Source organism: Camelus ferus, chromosome 16 (genome assembly GCF_009834535.1).
Source record: "Camelus ferus isolate YT-003-E chromosome 16, BCGSAC_Cfer_1.0, whole genome shotgun sequence".
NCBI classification, from domain to species: Eukaryota; Metazoa; Chordata; class Mammalia; order Artiodactyla; family Camelidae; genus Camelus; species Camelus ferus.
The window spans coordinates 44,446,121-44,467,551 of NC_045711.1; the positions used below are offsets into that span (position 1 = coordinate 44,446,121).

General features: G+C 44.3%; 1 protein-coding gene and 1 long non-coding RNA gene across 2 annotated transcripts in view; one reads left to right on the forward strand and one right to left on the reverse strand.

Moving 5' to 3' along the window:
• LOC116656817 overlaps nt 1–21,431 on the reverse strand; it is a 123,516-nt gene that overhangs the window by 91,566 nt on the left and 10,519 nt on the right. The gene's annotated exons all lie outside the window — the stretch shown is intronic.
• Nucleotides 4,729–7,093, forward strand: CCL11 (C-C motif chemokine ligand 11). Its single transcript, XM_006181390.3, has 3 exons — nt 4,729–4,975; nt 6,185–6,296; nt 6,676–7,093. The coding sequence occupies exons 1-3, from the start codon at nt 4,900–4,902 to the stop codon at nt 6,794–6,796; spliced, it is 309 nt and encodes a 102-aa protein (XP_006181452.1). The 5' UTR covers nt 4,729–4,899; the 3' UTR covers nt 6,797–7,093.

A 21,431-nucleotide genomic window follows, 5' to 3' on the forward strand; every position in this document is an offset into this window, starting at 1 on the left:
GTTAAAAATCAATTGCCCAAGGCAATCTACAGATTTAATGCAATCCCTATCAAATTACCCAGGACATATTTCACAGAACTAGAACAAATCATAATAAAATTTATATGGAACCATCAAAGACCTAGAATTGCCAAAGCATTACTGAAGACAAAGAAAGAGGCTGGAGGAATAACTCTCCCAGACTTCAGACAATACTATAGAGCTACAGTCACCAAGACAGCATGGTATTGGTACAAAAACAGACATATAGACCAATGGAACAGAATAGAGAGCCCAGAAATGAACCCACAAACTTTTGGTCAACTCATCTTCAACAAAGGAGGCAAGAATATACAATGGAATAAAGACAGTCTCTTCAGCAAATGGTGTTGGGAAAACTGGACAGCAGCATGTAAAGCAATGAAGTTAGAACACTCCCTTACACCATACACAAAAATAAACTCAAAATGGATCAAAGACTTAAACATAAGACAAGATACAATAAACCTCCTAGAAGAAAATATAGGCAAAACATTATCTGACATACATCTCAAAAATGTTCTCCTAGAACAGTCTACTCAAGCAATAGAAATAAAAGCAAGAATAAACAAATGGGACCTAATGAAACTTACAAGCTTCTGCACAGCAAAGGAAACCATAAGTAAAACAAAAAGACAACCTACAGAATGGGAGAAATTTTTTGCAAATGAAACCGACAAAGGCTTGATCTCCAGAATATATAAGCAGCTCATATGACATAATAAGAAACAACCAAACAACCCAATCCAAAAATGGGCAGAAGTCCTAAACAAGCAATTCTCCAAGGAAGACATACAAATGATCAATAGGCACATGAAAAAATGCTCAATATCACTAATTATCAGAGAAATGCAAATCAAAACTACAATGAGGTATCACCTCACACCAGTCAGAATGGCCATCATTCAAAAATCCACAAATGACAAATGCTGGAGAGGCTGTGGAGAAAGGGGAACCCTCCTACACTGCTGGTGGGAATGCAGTTTGGTGCAGCCACTGTGGAAAAGTATGGAGATTCCTCAAAAGACTAGGAATAGACTTACCATATGACCCAGGAATCCCACTCTTGGGCATATATCCAGAAGGAACCCTACTTCAGGATGACACCTGCACCCCAATGTTCATAGCAGCACTATTTACAATAGCCAAGACATGGAGACAGCCTAAATGTCCATCAACAGATGACTGGATAAAGAAGTGGTGGTATATTTATACAATGGAATACTACTCAGCCATAAAAACCGACAACATAATGCCATTTGCAGCAGCATGGATGCTCCTGGAGAATGTCACTCTAAGTGAAGTAAGCCAGAGAGAGAAAAATACCATATGAGACTGCTCATATGTGGAATCTAAAAAAAAACAAAAACAAAAACAAACAAACAAAGCATAAATACAAAACAGAAATTGACTCACAGACAGAATATAAACTTGTGGTTGCCAAGGGGGCGGGGGCGTGGGAAGAGAGACTGGGATTTCAAAATTGTAGAATAGATAAACAAGATTATACTGTACAGCACAGGGAAATATAAACAAGATCTTATGGTAGCTCACAGCGAAAAAAAAATGTGACGATAAATATATGTACGTTCATGTATAACTGAAAAATTGTACTCTACACTGGAATTTGACACAACATTGTAAAATTACTATTACTCAATTTAACAATGTTTAAAAAAAAAGAAGTTAGCGCTGTTTTTGAGAAACTGCTATTTGCTAGGCATGCCTGAAGTTTGATACTAACATACATTTGGGGGGGTGTGTAATTTTCCTCCAAAAGCAACAAGAAACTGCAGACATGGTCCCAGTGACCCTTGAGAAACAGAGGCAGCAGTCCCTATGTGGTCCTGTTTTACACAAGGGCTTCAGCGTGGTGAAGTTTTCACAAGATAGGGAGTCAAGAGACAGACGTTCTAAAATCAATTGAGCCTAACACGTCACGTTGCATTAGGGATTTTCCTACTGGTCCCCCAGCCTCAGGTCTCTATTGCTTTCTTTTTTTTAAGAAAGGTTTGAAATAAAATGAATGTTTATGTTTCTTTCAAGGGGAAATCTGGAGCAGAGTTGCAAAACAAAACCAAGAGTCCTGATTCCTGGTATCTTTGTCCACTGATGATTAATCATTCTTTGGAAAGTACTTAGGAAGCTAAGATTTTGCTTTCACAGTGGAGGACTCATGTCCTGCCCATTACTTAGAGCCATTCCTGAATGTTAGCCCCACGTTGATCAGACACCAGGCCAGAAGCAAATAGTAGATCTAGCTCAGGTCACCCCTGAGTGATAAACTCCCAAGGAGGAGAAACAAAGCAGCCCGGGAAGCTGCTCGTGCTTGACAGAGACAGCGAGGCTTCTGCACGGAACAGCTGCTGAACAAATGTGTTTAAAGATTTAGCTTACTTATTCCCACTGAGGTTTCTCTGATCCAGACTAAATCCAAAGCTTTGGAGAAAAGCACAAAAACGCACAGTCACTTGCTAATAGGGCCTTCTAAACACCCAGCAGAGGTAGGAAATTATTCCCAATAAGGGAACATAATCATTCAACCATTTCACGTCAAGCGCATTCCGAACTTGTTATATTTGAGACCTCGCACCCTCCACGCGTGCAGCTCAGGCATTTCTGAGAAACCATCCCTAGTATAACACAACTTTACTTGGAAATGGTTGGGAAAATTGGGGAGAATGTGCGGAGGAAGCCATCTGGCCAGACTCAGTCCTTTTCTAGCATCCTCTGCACCCCACCCCCAAATCAGCCCCATTTCCAAATACTATAATGTGAATTTCCACTTACTGAGTTTCTATAGTGACCCAGTCACTATATATGTGTATAATGGAGCACTTTATAGAGAGACACTCGTTCAATTCACACAACAATCCTCTGAGACAGTCATAAGTATTATCTATATCTTAACCTAGCAGAGAGTGGTTAGTAAGTTGTCCACAGTATCAAAGCTACTTAGTGGCAGAGCCATCATCCAAATTCAGGATCCTGATTCCAGAGTCCACACTAGACCACCTCATCTGGAGCTGTGTAGGAAAGAACAAGGAAGATCCAGGGTTTCTGGTCACTATTTGGTCCCTTTGTAGATAATTGCTGGCCAATTATTATAGATGGGAGCTTGGAGAACACGTAGGCAAGGGTACTCTCTTAATCCTGTGCCCATGACCAGTCAGCCACATTACTGTCCTCTGTTCATGCAAGGTAAGACCTTGAAGTCCTTCTTAACACACTTCTCTGTGCCAACTGTACCAATCAATCAATTTGATGTTTGAGTGTACAGGAAAAACCCAGAAACAAGCTTGCAGTGCCTCCGTACCAGTATTCAATTCTGTATTCACCATGTGACCCCATTAAAGACTTTAATTAAGGATTTCATTAAAAGCCCATTAATGACCACCTTCCCTTGAACCATCCCCTACTGTGGGGTCTGGTGTTGTGCACAAAGAGGATACATGTGGGTTCTGGTCTCCTCTTTTTCTTTGATGTTTTTAGCTATCAGGCATCTTGCCTGCACTGTGTGCTCAGGGAGCAAGGCTGAACTAGATCTGTGGTTTTCCAAATGTGTTCCTTGAATCTCTGGGGTGTGAGGGCATGGGGGCCACCTATTCAAACAGACCCAATCCACTATGGTGTATTTGATGAACAGACTTTGGCTATTTGATTCTACTTGGAAAAAGGCTTCAGCAACTAAGCAAATAGTTTAGAAATGGACAGGACCCTCCATACCATTTTCCATCAGGGCTGCACCAATTTACACTCCCACCAACAGTGTACGAGGGTTTCCTCTTCTCCACGTCCTTGCCAACACTTATTATGCCTTGTCTTTTTTATAAAAGCCATCCTAACAGGTGTGGGGTGATATCTCATTATGGCTTTGATTTCTGTTTCTGGGAGATGTTTGTCAAAGTGTACAAACTTTCAGTTATAAGATGAATGAGTTCTGGGGGGTCAAACATAGAGTAAAGTAACTCTAGTTAACAGTACTATATTATAAACTTGAAATCTGCTGTGAGAGTAGATCTTAACAATTCTCACCACCCCCCCCCCAAAATGTAACTGTGTGTGGTGATAGAGGTGATGGATGTGTGAGTTAGCTTGATTGCAATCATCATTCAGCAATGCATGTAAATATCAAACCATCACACCATGCACCTTAAATACATATGATCTTAATTTGTCAAATATTCCTCAATAAAGCTGAGTAAAGAATGCACAGGAAGTCATGATCAATGGAACTATTCAGTTTTGATGTCCTATGACACTAAAATCCCAGGGCACTAAGATTCTATGACCAGAAGATTCAACTATGAGGGTGAGGTTCTCATGTGCTACGATTTCTGGGTTCCCAGAGACACAGAAATGTTCAGAGCTGCTGAGATCTCTCTGCATTTGGGTGGGAGCCTAGCAAAAGTTTGAGGGGCCCCTTTCTGGCCTCCAAAATCCTAAAGACCACCACATGAACCCAGAGACCAAGGGAGGGTTCTTGAATCTCCTCATCTCCTCATGCCCTTGGTTTCCCTGCTTCTTTCTCTCACTGCAGATGGTTCATCTGAGAGAAAGCAGAGTTTGTAAAAATAACCCTCTCAGGCTACCATCTGTGCTCAGTCACTCCACAAACACAAGATGAATAAAAAATGTGTCAAGTGCCCTCCCCCTAGTTTGCCTCTTAGGTTCCGTTATCTTGCTGGGATCTGGAACAGCAATACAGGAGCTGATTTGTCATATGTTTATGACCCAAGCCAGGCAAAGGCTTTTTCCTGGAAGCTCTCACACCCTGCAGCTATCTTTAAAAGGCAGGCAGAGCAGCCAGAGTTGCAGAGGCTGAGACAAACCCAGAAACCACCAGCTCTCACACTGAAGCTGGCGACCTCCCGCTCCAACATGAAGGTCTCGACGGTGCTCCTGTGCCTCCTGCTCACAGCAATGGTCTTCAGCACCCAGGTGCTTGCTCTGCCAGGTAAGCCCCATCTCTCTATGGGGAAGCTGACCACCACCAGAACTATCAGATCAGCAAGAATCTGCAGGTGCCCGCTCCAAATCCTTCCATTGTAAAGATGAGGATATGGTCCCGTAAGTGGAAAGAAGAGCCCTGATCTCACAATTAGAGGAAGAGCCAGAACTAGAAACCCGGGCCACCAAGGCCAGTCCCCATGTTCTTTCCGGACATCACTACTGAGAGTGATGTTGTGTCTGTCCATGATCCCGCTGCCCTTGCATGTCTGGGGATGGGGGACACACACACAAAAAAGACCCTCTCTTACTGTGGACACAGAGGGCATTTTTGTCACTGGTGGAAGTGAAAAAATCTTTTGACTGTACATCCCAAATTTTTACTGGACTCCAAGGCAGATTTCAGAAACAGTGGTTAGAGGAAGGGAATGAGGTCCCAGGGGAATCTCTCGAGGTGACATGTTTTGACTTCGTCTGGGAGAAATATATCTATATGTTTGTAATGTAACTCATGTTTTTATCCTCTGATGACTTAGATCTACTGCATGTGTCAGTCTGAAAAAGATAATGCATGCTGTGGTAACAAACAATCCTAAATTGTCAGTAGTTTAAGGCAACAAAGGTTAATTTCTTACTCATACTAAATATCTATAAGGTATTGGCTAGAACTTGGGCTTTGTACACTCAGGATTCTGGATTGATGGAGCAGTGGCCCTTGGGAACATTGTTGCTTACTGTAACAAAGGAAAAGAAAGCTCTCCAGGGTCTTGTACTGGCAATTACAAACTCTGGCTTGCAAATGACACTTGTCACTTTGTCTCCTTGCTTATTGGTCAAATTAGTTAATGGTTTCGATCAACAAAAAGCAGCCAAGAAATGCAAGTCTACCATGTGTCCAGAAAGCCAAGAATAGAGACTATTTGGTGAAGAGTATTATGACTATCACATAGCGACACAGCTCTTCATAAAGACAAAACTGGAGCTTACTGACTAAGCTTTGTCCACATCCCTGTCCACAGTGATGGGTCTCCACTGTACAGCTGGGGACACCAAATCAAAGGCAGAGGCACAGGACCGTCAAGCAGGTGGATCCTGCCACACTTCTGACATTTCCTTGCCTCTTCTCAAATTTTCTTCCTTACAAAGTCAAGCTTTAAAAAATTATCTGTATAGCATTAGTGTTCACCCTTTCTATTCATTTCTCCCCCAAATTCAGCTTCTATCCCAACCATCTGTTGCTTTACTATGGCCAAAAGGAAGATCTCTATCCAGCGACTGCAGAGCTACAGAAGAATCACTGGCAGCAAATGTCCCCAGAAAGCTGTGATGTAAGTAGAACAAAGCTCACCCTCTCCCAGACTCAATTTCATTTCTGGGGGACAGAGTTCAAGAACTACATCAGAGTTACCTGGAGCTGTAGTCTCAGAGAGTTCTATCTCTCTAATCTAATTCATGAATCTTCACAACAGGAAATTTTCAGTCTAGCTTCCAGCTCGGAAGCTTGTTCAGAGCATACCAGTCCTTCAGGTTAAGAGCAAGAATGGCTTTACTGAGCCATCAAGAGCATCCGCTAACCCCTAGAGTTCCATCTTTCCTCTACTCCCACGGTAACCCCTCTATCCCATAGCAGATGGTCCTGGAAGGTTTGGGGATAGATGGAAACAATTTTCAAAGAAGATCCTTCTAACTCCTTTCCCTCTCTCTCAGCTTCAGCACCAAACAGGCCAAGAAGATCTGTGCTGATCCCCAGAAGAAGTGGGTCCAGGAAGCCATGAAGTATTTGGACCAAAAATCCCAAACTTTAAAGCCACAAATACTCACCTTTTGAAACAAAACCGGAACCTGAGAAATGCTTGGTTCATTTTCCCTGGTCTCCCTAAAATGTGTGCTAAGATCATCCCAACCTCATTCCAAAAGGAACAGCTTTTATTTTATAAGTCATGTTATTCCTCTCCTCCTTACATCCCTGGAATCTCGTAAGGGTCCTGGCAAGGATCACCAATACGAAAATGTTTTGTATTTTTAAGAAGACATTGATTGCTCTTGTGAACCAAAGCTATGACTCACAATGTTAAATGGAAATACATGTTATTTCAGGAATACAGAAAAAGTATTTTTCATTGTAGCCAGCAATTGTTTTTCTTTTGTGTGTGTGTGTGTGTGTGTGTGTGTGTGTGTGTGTGTGTGTGTGTGTGTAGGGAAATCCATATTGAGCTGGGAGGGAGAAAGAGGGAAGTAGGGGTTAGAGGTGTGGTTATGGGGTGAGAATTGTGTTTCTGAGAAATGACCTTTTGGCTCTGCTGGTCTTCACTGCGATTCGGGGTGAAACTGACAAGACCAGACAAAATCTTTCCATCCCTCTAATTCTGCTCCCCAAGAGAGGTTTCCCAAACCCCAAGTACCGCAGACACCTATTCAGCAGGGGCCTCACCACCATTCCTTTCCTGGCCAGCCTCGGCCTGACCTGAGTCTCTCCCATGACCCACTGCAGTGGCCTGTGGTACTCTCCCTGTGCCTGACCTTCCTCCGCTCATCGTCCTCCAACCCAGGATACACAGAAAATATAGACATCGGAAGGTCAGACGAAGCCTAGATGACCCCTTGACAAGAGGTTTATTTAGACTAAGACCTTATCAGCACTTAAAGAGGCTTCATCCTGGAACTTAAACCAGGTCTTCTTGGAGGGACAAGTGGAGGGGCTCTTGCAGAGTGATTTCAGGTTAGGCAGAAAGGAGGCAGATGTAGGTTGAGCAAATACTTAGAAGCGGGGATGATTATAATGTGTTTATCAAGTTAAGTGGAAGTCCACTGGGAAGGCATTATATTGGAATCCGTGTAAAGTGGTGGGGAAATTTGAGAAGGAAGATTGACGCCAGTCTGTGAAGGTGAGGGGTTTGTGCTCCATTCAGATAGTAATAAGCAAGATGAACGTGTCATTTTTATCACCTAAATGAGGACACTTTTGAGGATAAAAGGAGGCACCATTAATCATTGTGCTGGGTCAGATACAAAGGAACACTGTCCCTGACAAACCAGAGCATCTGGTCACCCTAGTGCTAAGAGGCACTGACAGTTTTGATTCAGTGGGGAAAGGGAGGACCATGATTAGAATTGCTTCAAGAAAACTAACCAGGTGGCTATGGGCTAGACTGGGAGGGGAAGAGAGGAGCAGTTAGGACACGACTGCGAGGCACAGGCATGAGACTGTTAAACAACAAAAATTCTACTGAGCAAGTTTAAAGATCAAATTGGCTTTATTCAACAATTTCATTAGTCAGGCAGCATCCTATCTAGCAAGAGAAAGGAGTTCCGCTACCTGTAGAAAAGCAACAGTTTTTAAAGGCAGAAAGGGGGCAAAAAAGAAATTATTAGCAAAGAATGCATTGTTTCAGGCAAGGTCACCTTCCTTAAGGGGAACGGAAGGGCCTGTCGGATTCGATCATCTCACTAGAGTTGACCAGGTAATTCCAGGTTGACTGGGTAAAGGTTACATTCCTGGGGGGCGGAAAATGCAATAAGTTAGATAATTAGTCATGGTTTGGTGACAGGGGATTTTGCACAAGTGACTCCATTTTGGGCCTGCTGTCTCCTTTTTAAAACGATTTCCCCTCTTTGATCAGGCTTTCAACATAACTGAGAGACGTGGTCAAAATTTAGGGCATTAGCATCACTCAGGCACTGCTCTGTAGTTCTCACAGCTTTTGTCCATCCTCTGTGTGGTATTCACAGGTCAGGACCTTTTTTTTTGCTTAATCTCTGTGATATTCACAGGCCATGATTTCAGGTTCACAATTTTTTTTAAAATTGAAGTACAGTTGATTTACAATATTGTGTTAGTTTATGGTGTATAGCATAGTGATTCAGTTCATATATATATACTTCTTCATATTCTTTTTCATTATAGGTTATTACAAGACACTGAATGTAGTTCCCTGTGCTATACAGTAGGACCTTGTTTATCTATTTTATATAAAGTAGTTTGTATCTGCTAATCCCAAACTCCTAATTTATCCTACCCTTCCCCCTTTCCCCTTTGGTAATCATACGTTTGTTTTCTATGTCTGGAGTTTGTTTTGTAAGTATTTGTCTTTTTTTTACATTCCACATATAAGTAATATCATGACATTTGTCTTTCTCTCTCTGACTTACTTCACTTAGTATGATAATCTCTAGGTCCATCCATGTTGCTGCAAATGGCACTATTTCATTCTTCTTATAGCTGAGTGGTATTCCATTGTGTGTGTATGTATATATCCAATCCTCTGTCGATGGACATTTAGTTTGCTTCCATGTCTTAGTTATTGTAAATACTGCTGCTATGAACACTGGGGTGCATGTATCTTTTTGAATTAGAGTTTTCTCCAGATATATGCCCAGGAGTGGGATCGCTGGATCACACTGTAACTCTATTTTTAGTTTTTTAAGGAATCTTCATACTGTTTTCCATAGTGGCTGCACCAAATTACATTCCCCTAACAATGTAGGAGGGTTCCCTTTTCTCCACACCCTCTCCAGCATTTATTATTTGTGAACTTCTTAATTATGGCCATTCTGTGAGGTGATACCTCATTGCACTTTTGATTTGCATTTATCTGATAATTAGCAATATTGAGCATCTTTTCATGGCCATCTACATGTCTTCTTTGGAGAAATGTCTACTTAGGTCTTCTGCCCATTTTTTGATTGGGTTGTTTGGTTTTTTTGTTATTGATATGTTGTATGAGCTGTTTGTATATTCTGGAAATTAAGCCCTTCTCAGTTGCATCATTTCCAAATATTTTCCCCAAGTCTGTAGGTTGTCTTTTTGTTTTGTTTATGATTCCCTTTGCTGTGTAAAAGTGTCTAAGCTTGCTTAGGTCTTGTTTGTTTACTTTTGTTTTTATTTCTATTGCCTTGGGAAACTGACATAGGAAAACATTGCCATGATTTATGTCAGATAATGTTTTGCCTATGTTCTTTTCTAGGAGATTTATGGTGTTCTGTCTTTTGTTTAAGTTTTTAAGTCATTTTGAGTTTATTTTTCAGGTTCGTGACTTTTAAGTTGGCTATTCTCTTTGTTCCTTTTCTGACATTCCAGTCTTAAAGGAATACAACACGCCGGGGAGATTACTATGATTATGATAAGACAGATAATTCCCTATGTTTGGAGTCCACTTCAAGCCATGGCCCCCAAGACCCAAATCAACCAAAATCAAATAAGTCAAAGAAAGACCCCACTGAAGGAGTCATCTTTCAACCAAGTGCCTTGCTCAGCGATTTTAAGTAACTGAGTTTCAGCTTCCCCAGAAGGGTTAATTCAGGGGGGATGATATAGCTCAAGCACTAGAGTACATGCTTAGCATGCACAGGGTCCTGGATTCAATCCCCAGTACCACCTCTAAAAATAAATATATAAGTAAACCTAATTACGTCCTCCCATAAACAAATAGATAGATAGACAGACAGACAGATGGATAGATAGGTTAATCCAGGTGCAGCAGGTGGTGTTGGCCACAGCACTGACCTCTCCGCGCTCAGCTAGAAGATATCAAGGGCTATCCTACTATCAAGAACAACTTTGGCCAGAGAGTCTAAGGATCGCTGTTGGGCAGCTATTGTTTTAGCAACGGAATCTGCAATATCTTTAGGAATTAAGAAGAGACTTGTGATCATATTCTCACTTACATTTACTCCAAACCAAAGGAGTATGGCCCTGCCACAGAAAACAAATCCTGAGACATGAATGGCTCCTGAGCATTCATCGAGTTCTTTCTAACTCAATGATATAAATCCAGGGAAGTCAACCAGTGAGTATTTTAGTTCTCTTAGGGGCACAGTTAGATAACCGGCCACCTAGGCCAGCCACAGGCCCAAGGAGAGTGATAAGCACCACAGACAGAGACAAACCCTCTGAGGGCACAGACCTTTCCAATTAAGGGGGGTACTTAATTGGACTCACTCACAGGGTTTGCTGCCAGGGGTCAGTTCAAGTCTTCAGCACATATGGGAAGAGACTCTCCTAACCTGAAATAAAGAGTTGTTCTAAATGCCTTGCTACTGGTAAGATTTCTTAGTGAGTGGGGGCAACCCTGATCTAGAGAATCATGAGAACATGAGCGTGCAAAGATATTAATATTTATGTGGGTATTTGCGTCTGATTGAATACATACAGTTATGATTGGAGAAAGGGAAAAACAAGGCACAGGGTGTTCTGGTCATAAGAGTTGAACTTGGTAAGAGAGTTCGGCGCGGGGGGTTTTGGTTGATTGTGGTTGGCAGTGACACTGGGAATAGAAGAGAAATTGATCACAGACGGTCTCTAGCATCATGGATAGTTTAGAATCTTTGATGACAAATTCAGCATTCTAAAAGGTTACTCCCCTTAGCTACGGCCTGGGAGATACAGATGAGGATGCTATCTTTCTTGGCCAATGCCAGAGTAAGAGAAAGAAGAGAAGGAAAAAAATGTTTCCTGTTCAGTTAAAGTATAAAGTCCTGACCCAGTGCTTTGGGCAGAAGCAGTCTACTTTGAAAACAGCTATTTCTCTTCCTTGCCACTTTGATTGGAGGACTCCAGCATCTGCACAGGACCAGATGTCAGGTGGAACATCTTCCTGAGATGTGTACCCAAGGTTCAGTGCCCTCTAGTTTCACAGGAGTGTTAGTGGTCAGGAGCACTTGGTAAGATCCTTTCCAATGGAGTTCGAAGGCTATCTTCTGATGACATTTCCAGAATGCCAATCATCGGGCTCCAGACTGTGACCAACAGGACCCTTTGAATTGGGATCCAGGAAATCTTCTTTAACCATTGACAGGCTTTAGCATACGACATTAAAGCCTTACAGTAGCTGGTCACAGGGGAAACCATGAAACAGGGGATCAGCAGAGAGTTGTATACAAATGGACATTTGGTCTACTGGTGACTATCTCATGTGGAGTGAGTTTATGTTTCTTAATGGGTGTATTACAAACAGGCAACACCTTAGGCCAAGGGAGTCTACTAGTTTCAGCACTTTTAGAGGCTTTAAGTTTGAAGATTCCATTAGTTCTCTTGACCTTGCCTGATGATTGAGGGTGATAGAGACAGTGACAATTCCAAAAAATTTGCAAGGTTTTTGTTAAAGCTCATATAATCTGCCCAGTGAAGTAGATGGCTTGGTCACTGGAGAGAGCAGAAGGTACACCCCAAGTGGGAAACACATTTTCTAACAGTTTTTTTTTTCCCCAGCATGAGAGCATCAGCCTTCTGTCAGGGAAAGGCTTCAACCCAACCAGAAAACACACACATAATAACAAGAAGATATTGATAACCCACACAAAGGGGGAACTGAATGAAGTCCAGTTGCAGGTGTAAAAAGGTCCAGAGGGAGGAGGTCTGAGGTCTCTGGGAATAAAAATAGCTCTTCCGGGATCAGGGATCCGACAGGTCAGGCGTTGCTGGTAAACTGTTTTTGCAATTTTATAGAAGTCTCCCCACCAATGTTTATTTATAATTTGAGTCATCTTAAGTGTGACATGGTAAAAGAATGCAAAAACTGAAGACTGGGATAGGCCAGAGAGCTGAGAAGAAACAAACAGCCGTCTTGATTTTCCCGTAACTCTGTTTATTGAATTTACAATCACTGTTCACCCATCTTACTTTCTCCGACTCAGAAGATTGCCGCCATTTTGCAAGGACATCAGGATGGCAAGTCTGGCGACAAAAGATCAGCATATAGAAGTAGAATGGCCTTCATTCACGTGGGTTATAACTTTTACGGACTCCGCTGGTGCTACCTTCACAAGAAAGTCAGCCAGGATTATTTCCCTGACACTCAGGTTCAGTCCTTTGAGTGTGAGCTGCAATTTTGATGACAGCAATTTCAGAAGGTGAGAGAACAGCACTAAGAAGCTCATCTACCTGTTGTCCATGTTTGATTGGGTCTCAGAGGACATAAGAAAACCTCTGTTTCCAAAACATCCCCCAAATCATGGACGGCACCAAAAGCATACCGGCTGTCAGTACAAGTATTAAGAGTCTGTTCTGACAACTAACTGGCACAGAGCTGGGTTTGTTAGGCTGATTTAGGTTGTGGGAGATTTTCCCTCTCAAGTAATTCATTTGGGGTAGTAACAGGATAACTAGCACAGAAATTTCCTTTCTCATTTTTTACAATATGAACTATCAACAAACAAAATTAGATCAGGATTAGTCACCAGGGTGTCTCATAAATCAGGACGTCGTGTCACAAAATGGGACATTATCTTGCAGTCATGGGGCTGGCCTTCATCAGCAGAGAAACTAATAGAGCAGGATTAAGAATGTTGCAACTTTTAAGATGCAGATTAGGTGGTGAGAGCAGAAGGGTCTCACAGGCAATTACTCTGCTTGCAGAGAAACGTTGGGTCAGTTCAGAAGTAAGAAGACTTTGGACAGCATGAGGAGTTTATGAACAAACATTTCCTAGGACTAGATCTGCTGAGGCTTCCACTAACTTTGCAGCTGCAGCTGTAGCCTGAAGACAGCTGGGGTGGCAGAAGCAAGTGAGTCAAGCTGACGCTGTAATGGACAACAGGCCTGGGTTTATTACCATCCTCTTGATGCTCCCAGGGCCTGGTCCTCTCGCTCATGCACAGATAGGGTGAAAGGTCTGCGTAGGTAGGTAGCCCGAGGGCAGGATGTTCTTGTTTTAATCTTAGAAACGCCTGCTCGTGTCTATCCTCCCATGGAAGGGGTCCAGGGACAGAAATTTTAGTAAGTTCATAGAGTGGGGAAACTAATAGAAAAAAATTAGGAAGCCATAGTCAGCAATAGCCAGCTAGGTCTAAAAACCAATGAAGCCATCACTTAGTTGTGGGTCTAGGAAATCCTTGGATTAGCTTAATCCTTTTCGGAGAAAGCTGGATTCCTCCAGTGCTTACTTTATGACTAGGTAATGAACAGTGTCTGGAGATCATTGCAATTTTTCCTTACAACAAGTAAATGGAATCCTTTATGGATGTCTCTTTGGTAACTGGGCACAGCAGGAGGTAATCTACTTACTGTAGAAGGTCGATTTCCTGGGACTGGAGGGAAGGCACTGACATCTTGGTGGAGCACTTGGGAGAAATAAGAAGGGGCCTCAGTGACCCCTGAGGCATGACTGTCCAGGTTTATTGTTGATGGTTCCAAGTAAAGGCAAATAGATACTGGGTGTTGGGGTCCACAGGGATGCTGACGAAGGCTGAGCAAAGGTCCACAACTGTGAATCCTTTTGAGTCTCAGGGAGCTTGTGACAAAAGGGTGTTCAGGGTTTGGAACAACAGGGAAACAGGGTACAACTATCTTGTTAACAGTTCTCAAGTCCTGGGCAAATCACCATCGCACCCACTAGGTTTCTGACCTGGGAGGAGGATCTGCGATTAGCGTCTGGGTGTGAAGCCTTCAGGATGTGACAAGGTGTGAGGCCTCAGGCTTCAGTGGACAATGAGACAACTTAGGAGGAGGTTCAGTCATGTTCATCTGACTCTTTATAGGCTTCGTACTTTTTATTATACCAACATCAGTATCAGAAGTAGCCCGAAGGTTTTTGAGCACCTTGATTAAATTAGAGGACTTCTTTTGGGATTCTTCTTCTAAATCAAGGACAGATTGTAAAGAACATGTAAGATCAGGTTCAGGTTGGTCAGGAAATTCTAAGGTGAAGTCTCTATAGGAAAGCAAAACATATCTGCCCTTTTCATTCAGAAAGGAGATCTCTACCTAGTACATTGACTGGGATCGTGTCACACAGCAAAAAAGAATGTTTCTTTCAGAGTCATTTGTAACAGTTGAGGTAGAAATTCTCTCTGAACTTTACTAGGTGGAAACCTTTATTTCATGAGATTTGTTGTCGTATGAGAGTGGGGTTTAAAGTGGAGAGTGTAGTCCCAGTATCTACCAGAATTTGACGAGGTTTCCATTAATTTTAATTTTTGTTTCCCCTCGGAGGCTTAAGGGTATTGCCGTCAGCAGTTTACAAGAGGGTCCCTCAGAGCTCGGCCAGTTTGGGGAGAGGCCCCTATGGGGGCTCTCACTTAAGGGCATTTGGTAGATACTGAGGAATTTGTGTAGGACTTTGAGGACAATTTTTTTTTTCCCAGTGTCCCAACTGATTACAAACGAGACATTGCTCCCTTGCCGGGGTTCTCATGATGGACCCCTGGAAGGATGCAATGTGGGAGGCCCAAGTGTCTGAGGTCTCTGGCTACAGTGGTTGTAGCTGTAAGGCCAATAATTTATCAGTCCTTTGTTGATGATCTCGTTCCAAAGTCCTTGCAAAGCACTCGGCTATGGTCAGCTCAGTCAGTTCAGTTCAGTCAGGGCAGCGGCCTCCCATTTTCTCTTCTGCCTTTTTGTTATGACCCACTATTCTCAGGAGATAAATCTCAGGAGATAATTACAAATAGGGCAGCTAGAGCAGATTCGGCGGCATCATTTATCATATGAAATCCAGAACGTCATAGGAAGAGCTTTAAAGAGGCTTTAAATCAGCCGCAGATTCTTTTGTTTGCGTGTTTGAATAAAAGACAAATCAGTGCAGAGAAGATTCTTAGGAATAGCTTGTGAAAGGTCAGCTGCTGTTTTGTGGGCTTTTTTTCTGGTTGAGGATTTTGTTTATCATCCTTGAGGTTTTGCCCCTCTGCTTCCTGCATCCCTTTTTGGGCTTCTCCAGGTCTTACCAGCATGTGCACAAGCTGATAAAGACCTGGCAGCCATGGGCATCGGCCCAAAGAAGGATTCTAAATCCTTCAAAAAACTCTTGGGATTCTCCCTGGGTTTAGAAATTTTTGAACTATGGCCCTTGGAACTCATTCCAGGTACAACAAGCCTCCCTGCCTTTCCTGCAGCCCGGCGGACTTCAGCCCTAAATGCCAACCAGGGAGGCACCTCCAAACACCAGCCTGTCCAGGAGGCAGGCACCGCAGACCAGCAGTAAGGTGGCCACAGGACAGCGCACCAGGACCAGTGGGGCCCGGCAAATCTTGAAGAGGGGATCACAAAAAGAGAGTAGAGAGGGAGAAGTGTCTTCCATTTGTGAACGACTGAAGAGAATTTGCTCACATCCCCTATGCCAAGCTTTCTCTCTTCTCACGCAACGAATCCTGAACTCGGTTCACCTCTCACCACACACAGCATCCCCTGCCCTTGGAGTATGAAATCGTGGGCACGAAGCACTGGAGAGGTTTCAATCTTCTGATGGCTCACAGATGTCAACCAGGAATGAGGGATGTCATCAAATGGTTTTTCTGAGAAGCAAACTCTTAGATGACAATTGTCATAGAGTGTACTGGAGAGTAGGGAAAGCAGGACCCAGCAGAGAAGGAATCTGTATCAGTGGCACTGTTACAATGCAGGTCTCAGCCAGTGCCACAGGGAGCTTTAGAGCTGGGATAATCCAAATGGGGCCGAGGGCCCAGGCTTTTATATCCCCATCTCAACCAGTCATCGAGGCAAGCTACTCCAGGAAAAGGTAGGACTGGACAAGGCAACATTCTTCAGCTGAGGGCAGGTGCCACAGAGGAAACTCAGCTAGAGCTATTGGCAGCCAACACTGTCAACAGCTGGGGCAGAAGCACCTCACTCCTGGGAGAGAAGGATCTGGGCAGCACACCAGGGGATCCACCCACCCACCCCTTGCACCACTTGGGTTGACTTGCTTATACAATACGGTCTAGAAAAAGTCTTCATGAATCTGATGATCTTCTTTTTCTCAGGAGACTTGCAGGAGGAAGGTTCGTGGGGTGAACTAACCCCTTCTCCTACTGCCGCAGCTGGTCTTGAGGCTGTAAACACCATGGTATGGTGATTTATAATAAGAATATATGTTCCTGGCACAGAGCTTCTAAAACCCTTGCCAGTTCTGGTGATGAAAGCTATTATGAGCTGTTACATTAATGAGGTTACTTTTGGAAAGTGCCTAAGGATGGGGGCCCTCTGACCCTGCTTGTATCCAGTCCCAAGGCATCACTTCAGTCTCACGATGGATGGCTGCTGGGCCCACCTGGCATTATAACTTGGCGGGGTTGACTGAACCCAGCTCATGACAGGCAGTTCTGGCTGCAAGTCCACTTGAATTCCTATGGCCAGGCTCTTTGCCTTTGCAAGGGCCAGTAACACATTGGGAACTTCTTTTCAAAAGATGTAAATTCTCCTTTCTAGTTGGCATGGCCATGGACCAGAAGCCCCAGTGTCTTATTTTGTGATTCTTCAACAGTCATAGACTTCACAGGACACAGTGGGCTTGTTTCCCATCAGTTACCTCTAATCCCCTCAGAGGCTACCTGTTTGTGTGGCACAAGCTGCAGGATCATTTGCTCCACATCAGGACCCACTGGAACCCACTCACGCTCAGCAACCCAGTCGCAACTGGTAGTCTTCTGTGCACATGGTCAGAGCAGTCTTCCCAAGTACAGAGAAGCTGCCTGCCAGGCACCGCGCCTCTTTTTCAATGATAGGCAAGAGATGCTGTAAGTAGTCTCTCACTTCAGAGGGGACATCCCAGTGCCCCCAGACTAATCCTATGAGGTGCTCTGGAGCTGGGGCACTCCTTTAGAATTATCCGAGTTGAGGAAAAGGGAACAGGCCTTTATTGGTTTATATAACCAGTCACTAGGTGTGAGCTGTCCCCAGAAAAGAGGGTGTGATCTTGAGGAAGGCAGCTCTCTACAGCCAAAGGCAATTCTCAGAGAGGCACTCTGTACAGACCTGTTGGCCACCAATGCTGCTGAAGCCTGGGGGAACGATTCCCTTGTTCCTGACGGGTAGATGGGGCTCTAGGCAGAGCACCAGGGCAGCCACTACAAGGATGCAGGTACGGGCCTGAGGCTCGATGTCTGAGCCCTGGGTGGGTTCTGCAGCTAGTCTGGAAGGAAACTCTTGGAAATTTATATTTGCTCACTGGGCTTCTGCCCAACCATAGACTGGATCCTTGAACTAGATACATGACTTACTGTTCACTATGCATTAAAATCACCAGGGATGTGCCTAAACGCACAGTTATCTTTCCCAGACTCTAGTCCAACGAGTCAGAGTGGGAGTGGGGCTTAGGGACACTATTCTACCTCCTAGACTTCCTTCAGCTCTGACTGGCCCCAGCTGTGCGTCCTCTGGCAAGCCATTTAATCTCCCTAGTACAGTGGGATCAAGACGCCTACTACTAGAGGATTCTGTGTAATAATGAGCAAATAGCAAAGGCGTGTGGATGTCTCTTCAGCATAGTTCAAGGGTGTGTTCACCCAGAGAGGCAGCTCTCCCTTTTATGAGCTTTGTCTTGTATAAGGAAGGCTTTTGGCTTCTCTAAGCCTCAATTCTTTTATCTTTATAATGAGCATCATAAAAGCACTTATCTCAGATGTTGGCCAGAAGGATTAAATTCAGTAACACACTGCAATTCAAGAGCCCCTGGCATGGAGAACAAATTGAACCGAAGTGGCCATGATTATTGACTATTTACTGCATCTCAGTTGCAATGTTGAGCTCTGGTATGAAAATAAGTTTATACATTGTTTCTTCCAAGAAGTTCCAAGCAACTTTGGGAAAGGCTGGTAGCAAATCCCAGCTGGTTCTCTTCTGGGGAAGGAGGAACTGAGGTCCTGGGTGTGAGAGAGCACAATGGAGTAGGAGCCTCATGGGACAGGTCAGAGGACCTGGACACTAGCACACATAGGCCTCTAATACCCTGCATGGCACGAAGGATTTTCTTCCTGTCCTTGGGCCTCAGTTTTTCTGTCCAAGAAAGGAGAGGGTAGAAGATGATGAATTCTCAGGTTGTATTCAATTCTTTCTCTAGCTGTGTGGTTTCAGATGGACTGTGAGTCTGAGCTAAAAAACACAGGGGGAAGTCAGGATTGCCAGGTAGCACCTCTATCTGGTCATTCTTACTTTTTAGGGACTGGGTAAGAAGTCAGGACATCTGCTTCTGTAACAGGGGACTCATAACCTGCCCCCATCAGAGTTGTTCCTGATCACAGACTACTCATGCACCAGCAACAGAGATCTATTAATTAACTCTCCCTCAGATGAGTGCTGGCTGGGAGGTCACCAAGACAGAGAACACAGAGAAAAGCCAGAGGGCATCCACCTCCCTGCAGCAGGCAGCTGAGCCAGATAGAACAGCCGCCTAAACCCAGATGGTCAGAATTAACATTTCATACCGAGGTCCCCAGGTCATGCAAAGCCGAGGTCTGGGGAAGGAAACTTCAAATTGAAAATAGCAGCTTGGCATGACTGAACAACTCACCAGCTATGACGCCGACATTACTCAGAGGCTGTCGTCCCTGGAACACATCAGCCACATTCCTCCGAGGCCCAGAGCACACAAAATATCTGATCCTCACCACAGTATCTGGGACCTCTCCTTCCTATCTGGTATCCCTCATGGTTCCTTTTCCATAATACAGGCATTCCTAACTGTGACATGTCTTGATTTGGAACCAGAAGTCAGTTTGGGGGAGAAATTATGAGAATTCCATTGTCTTACCCTTGCAGTCTCCCAGAGACTTCCAGCCATACTTTCTCTGAAGTCCCTAAAAGTAACCACTCTTAAACTTATTGAGAACTTACCACGTGCCAGTAGCTACTGCTCAAACACTTTTTGTACATCAGCCCATTTAACTGGAAGTGGAAACTGAGGTCCACCTTCTGACTCCTCACTCTTTTCTACATCCCATGCTGATGTGCCTAGGGCTTTTATCTAGTGGACAGAAGCCAGAATTTCCCCTGGTCCCAGGACAGGGGCACTCAGGCCTTCATCTTGAGGAAGTTCCTAGAAGGGAAAGGGGGCTGCCATAGTCCTTCACCTATTGATCTGACATCCACAAGAGGTGTTCAGTCCCCTCTGAGCAGGGTCCCTGTGCTGTCCTCCATACTCTTGGCGTCATCCAGAGGTCTTCACAGAGGACTTTCTGCTTGGGCAGAGGGAGCCCAGTCAGAAGCAAAAATGAGCACAGAGCACAGGGATAGTTAAACAAATGTCCCTAAAAACTTCCAAGCCAGTATTTGACAACAGCGTTTTCCTCCAGTGCCCTACAGTACACAATTCCCTGCCTCTGCACCAACTGTCCACTAGAGGGAGCCAATCCTCAGCAAGTAGAAATCATGTGTGGGTTATGTTCACCCCTTGCCCATTAGTATTGTCTCCACTAACATGTCTTGATGTGAGTGTGTGTTGGGGGAGGAGAGGAATTCAGCTCCATTAGTGCATCTCACACCATGCAGTACCCTGGAGGCCTGGGTGTGAGGGACTGGGGCCTCCAGCTTCTGCCTCATACAGATGGTTCTACTTGCCCTGGTTGATAATTGGGATTCCACCTATGATGTCACTTGGGGAAAGACTTTGACAACTAAACCAAGGTTTGAAAACCCCAGCACTCCAAGATCTTCATCTGCCACCCAGCATTGATCTCCTCTGATGCTACGATCCAAGAGCTTTATAACTAGGATTCTTGGAGTCCAGGTTCTAATTTAATACCATCCTGGGTTCTAAGGAAGTTAGCACGGTTTAGGAACGGAGAGGTGTTTCAAGCCCTGGTTTGGATCCCAGCCTCAGTGCTGAACCCTTCACGGGGATGCAGCCAGAGAGTGGAAACAGGAGGAATTTTGGATCTGCTCATCTCTCTTATGACCAGTTTCCTTCCTTCCTCCCTTTTCCACAGAAGGCTTTTCAGTGAAAAGGAAGTGGACCCCTAAGATAATCCAACTGAGAGCACTTCCTGTTCTTAGAATGGGCATGACTGTATCCCCTCTTCCTATCTCAGCTCTGTTAGTCTGGCACCAGATGGAGGCTGTGTCCAGTCCCGGCTCACTGGTTCCCTTTGTTACTTCCAGGAAACCTCCCCAGGACCCCACTGCCTACTCTGCAGATTTCAGATCTCATTTCATCATTCCTTGACTATCATGCTGCCAAGGAAAAGACTTCCCTCTCACCTTAACTCCCTACCTCCTATAAAAGAATGGATCACGACTCTATAAAAATCAGGCAGAGCAGCCAGAGGAGCAGAGGAGCTGAGAGAAACCCAGAAATCTCTACAGTTTTAGGAAGTGGGGGCTGTGCCCCCAGTGAATGGCTTTTTGACTTGGCTGGTCTCCACATCAAGGTTCAAGACAAATAGGGCCATTCCAGCACTGGGATTCCAGTGCCCGACAACAGCTCACTGGGATTCAAGGACTTCATTGCCTGTCCAGCACCAGCCCACAGTCATTTCTTTCCTCCCCAGCCTGCCACCCCCTCCCTCCCACACAGTGAAACCCCCCACCTATTCTATTGCAACAGCCTTCGGAATTTCTTCCTAATCATTCCCATTCATCTACCCTCAGCCCCAGAGAAATACTGATATTGGGGGCAGGGCGGGTGGCATGTAGAGCTCAGTATAGTAGAGCGAGTGCCTACCACGCACAAGGTCCTGGGTTCAATCCCCAGTACCTCCACTAAAATAGATACATAAACAAAAAAGCTAATTCCCTCCCCCAAAGAGACTGATTTAAA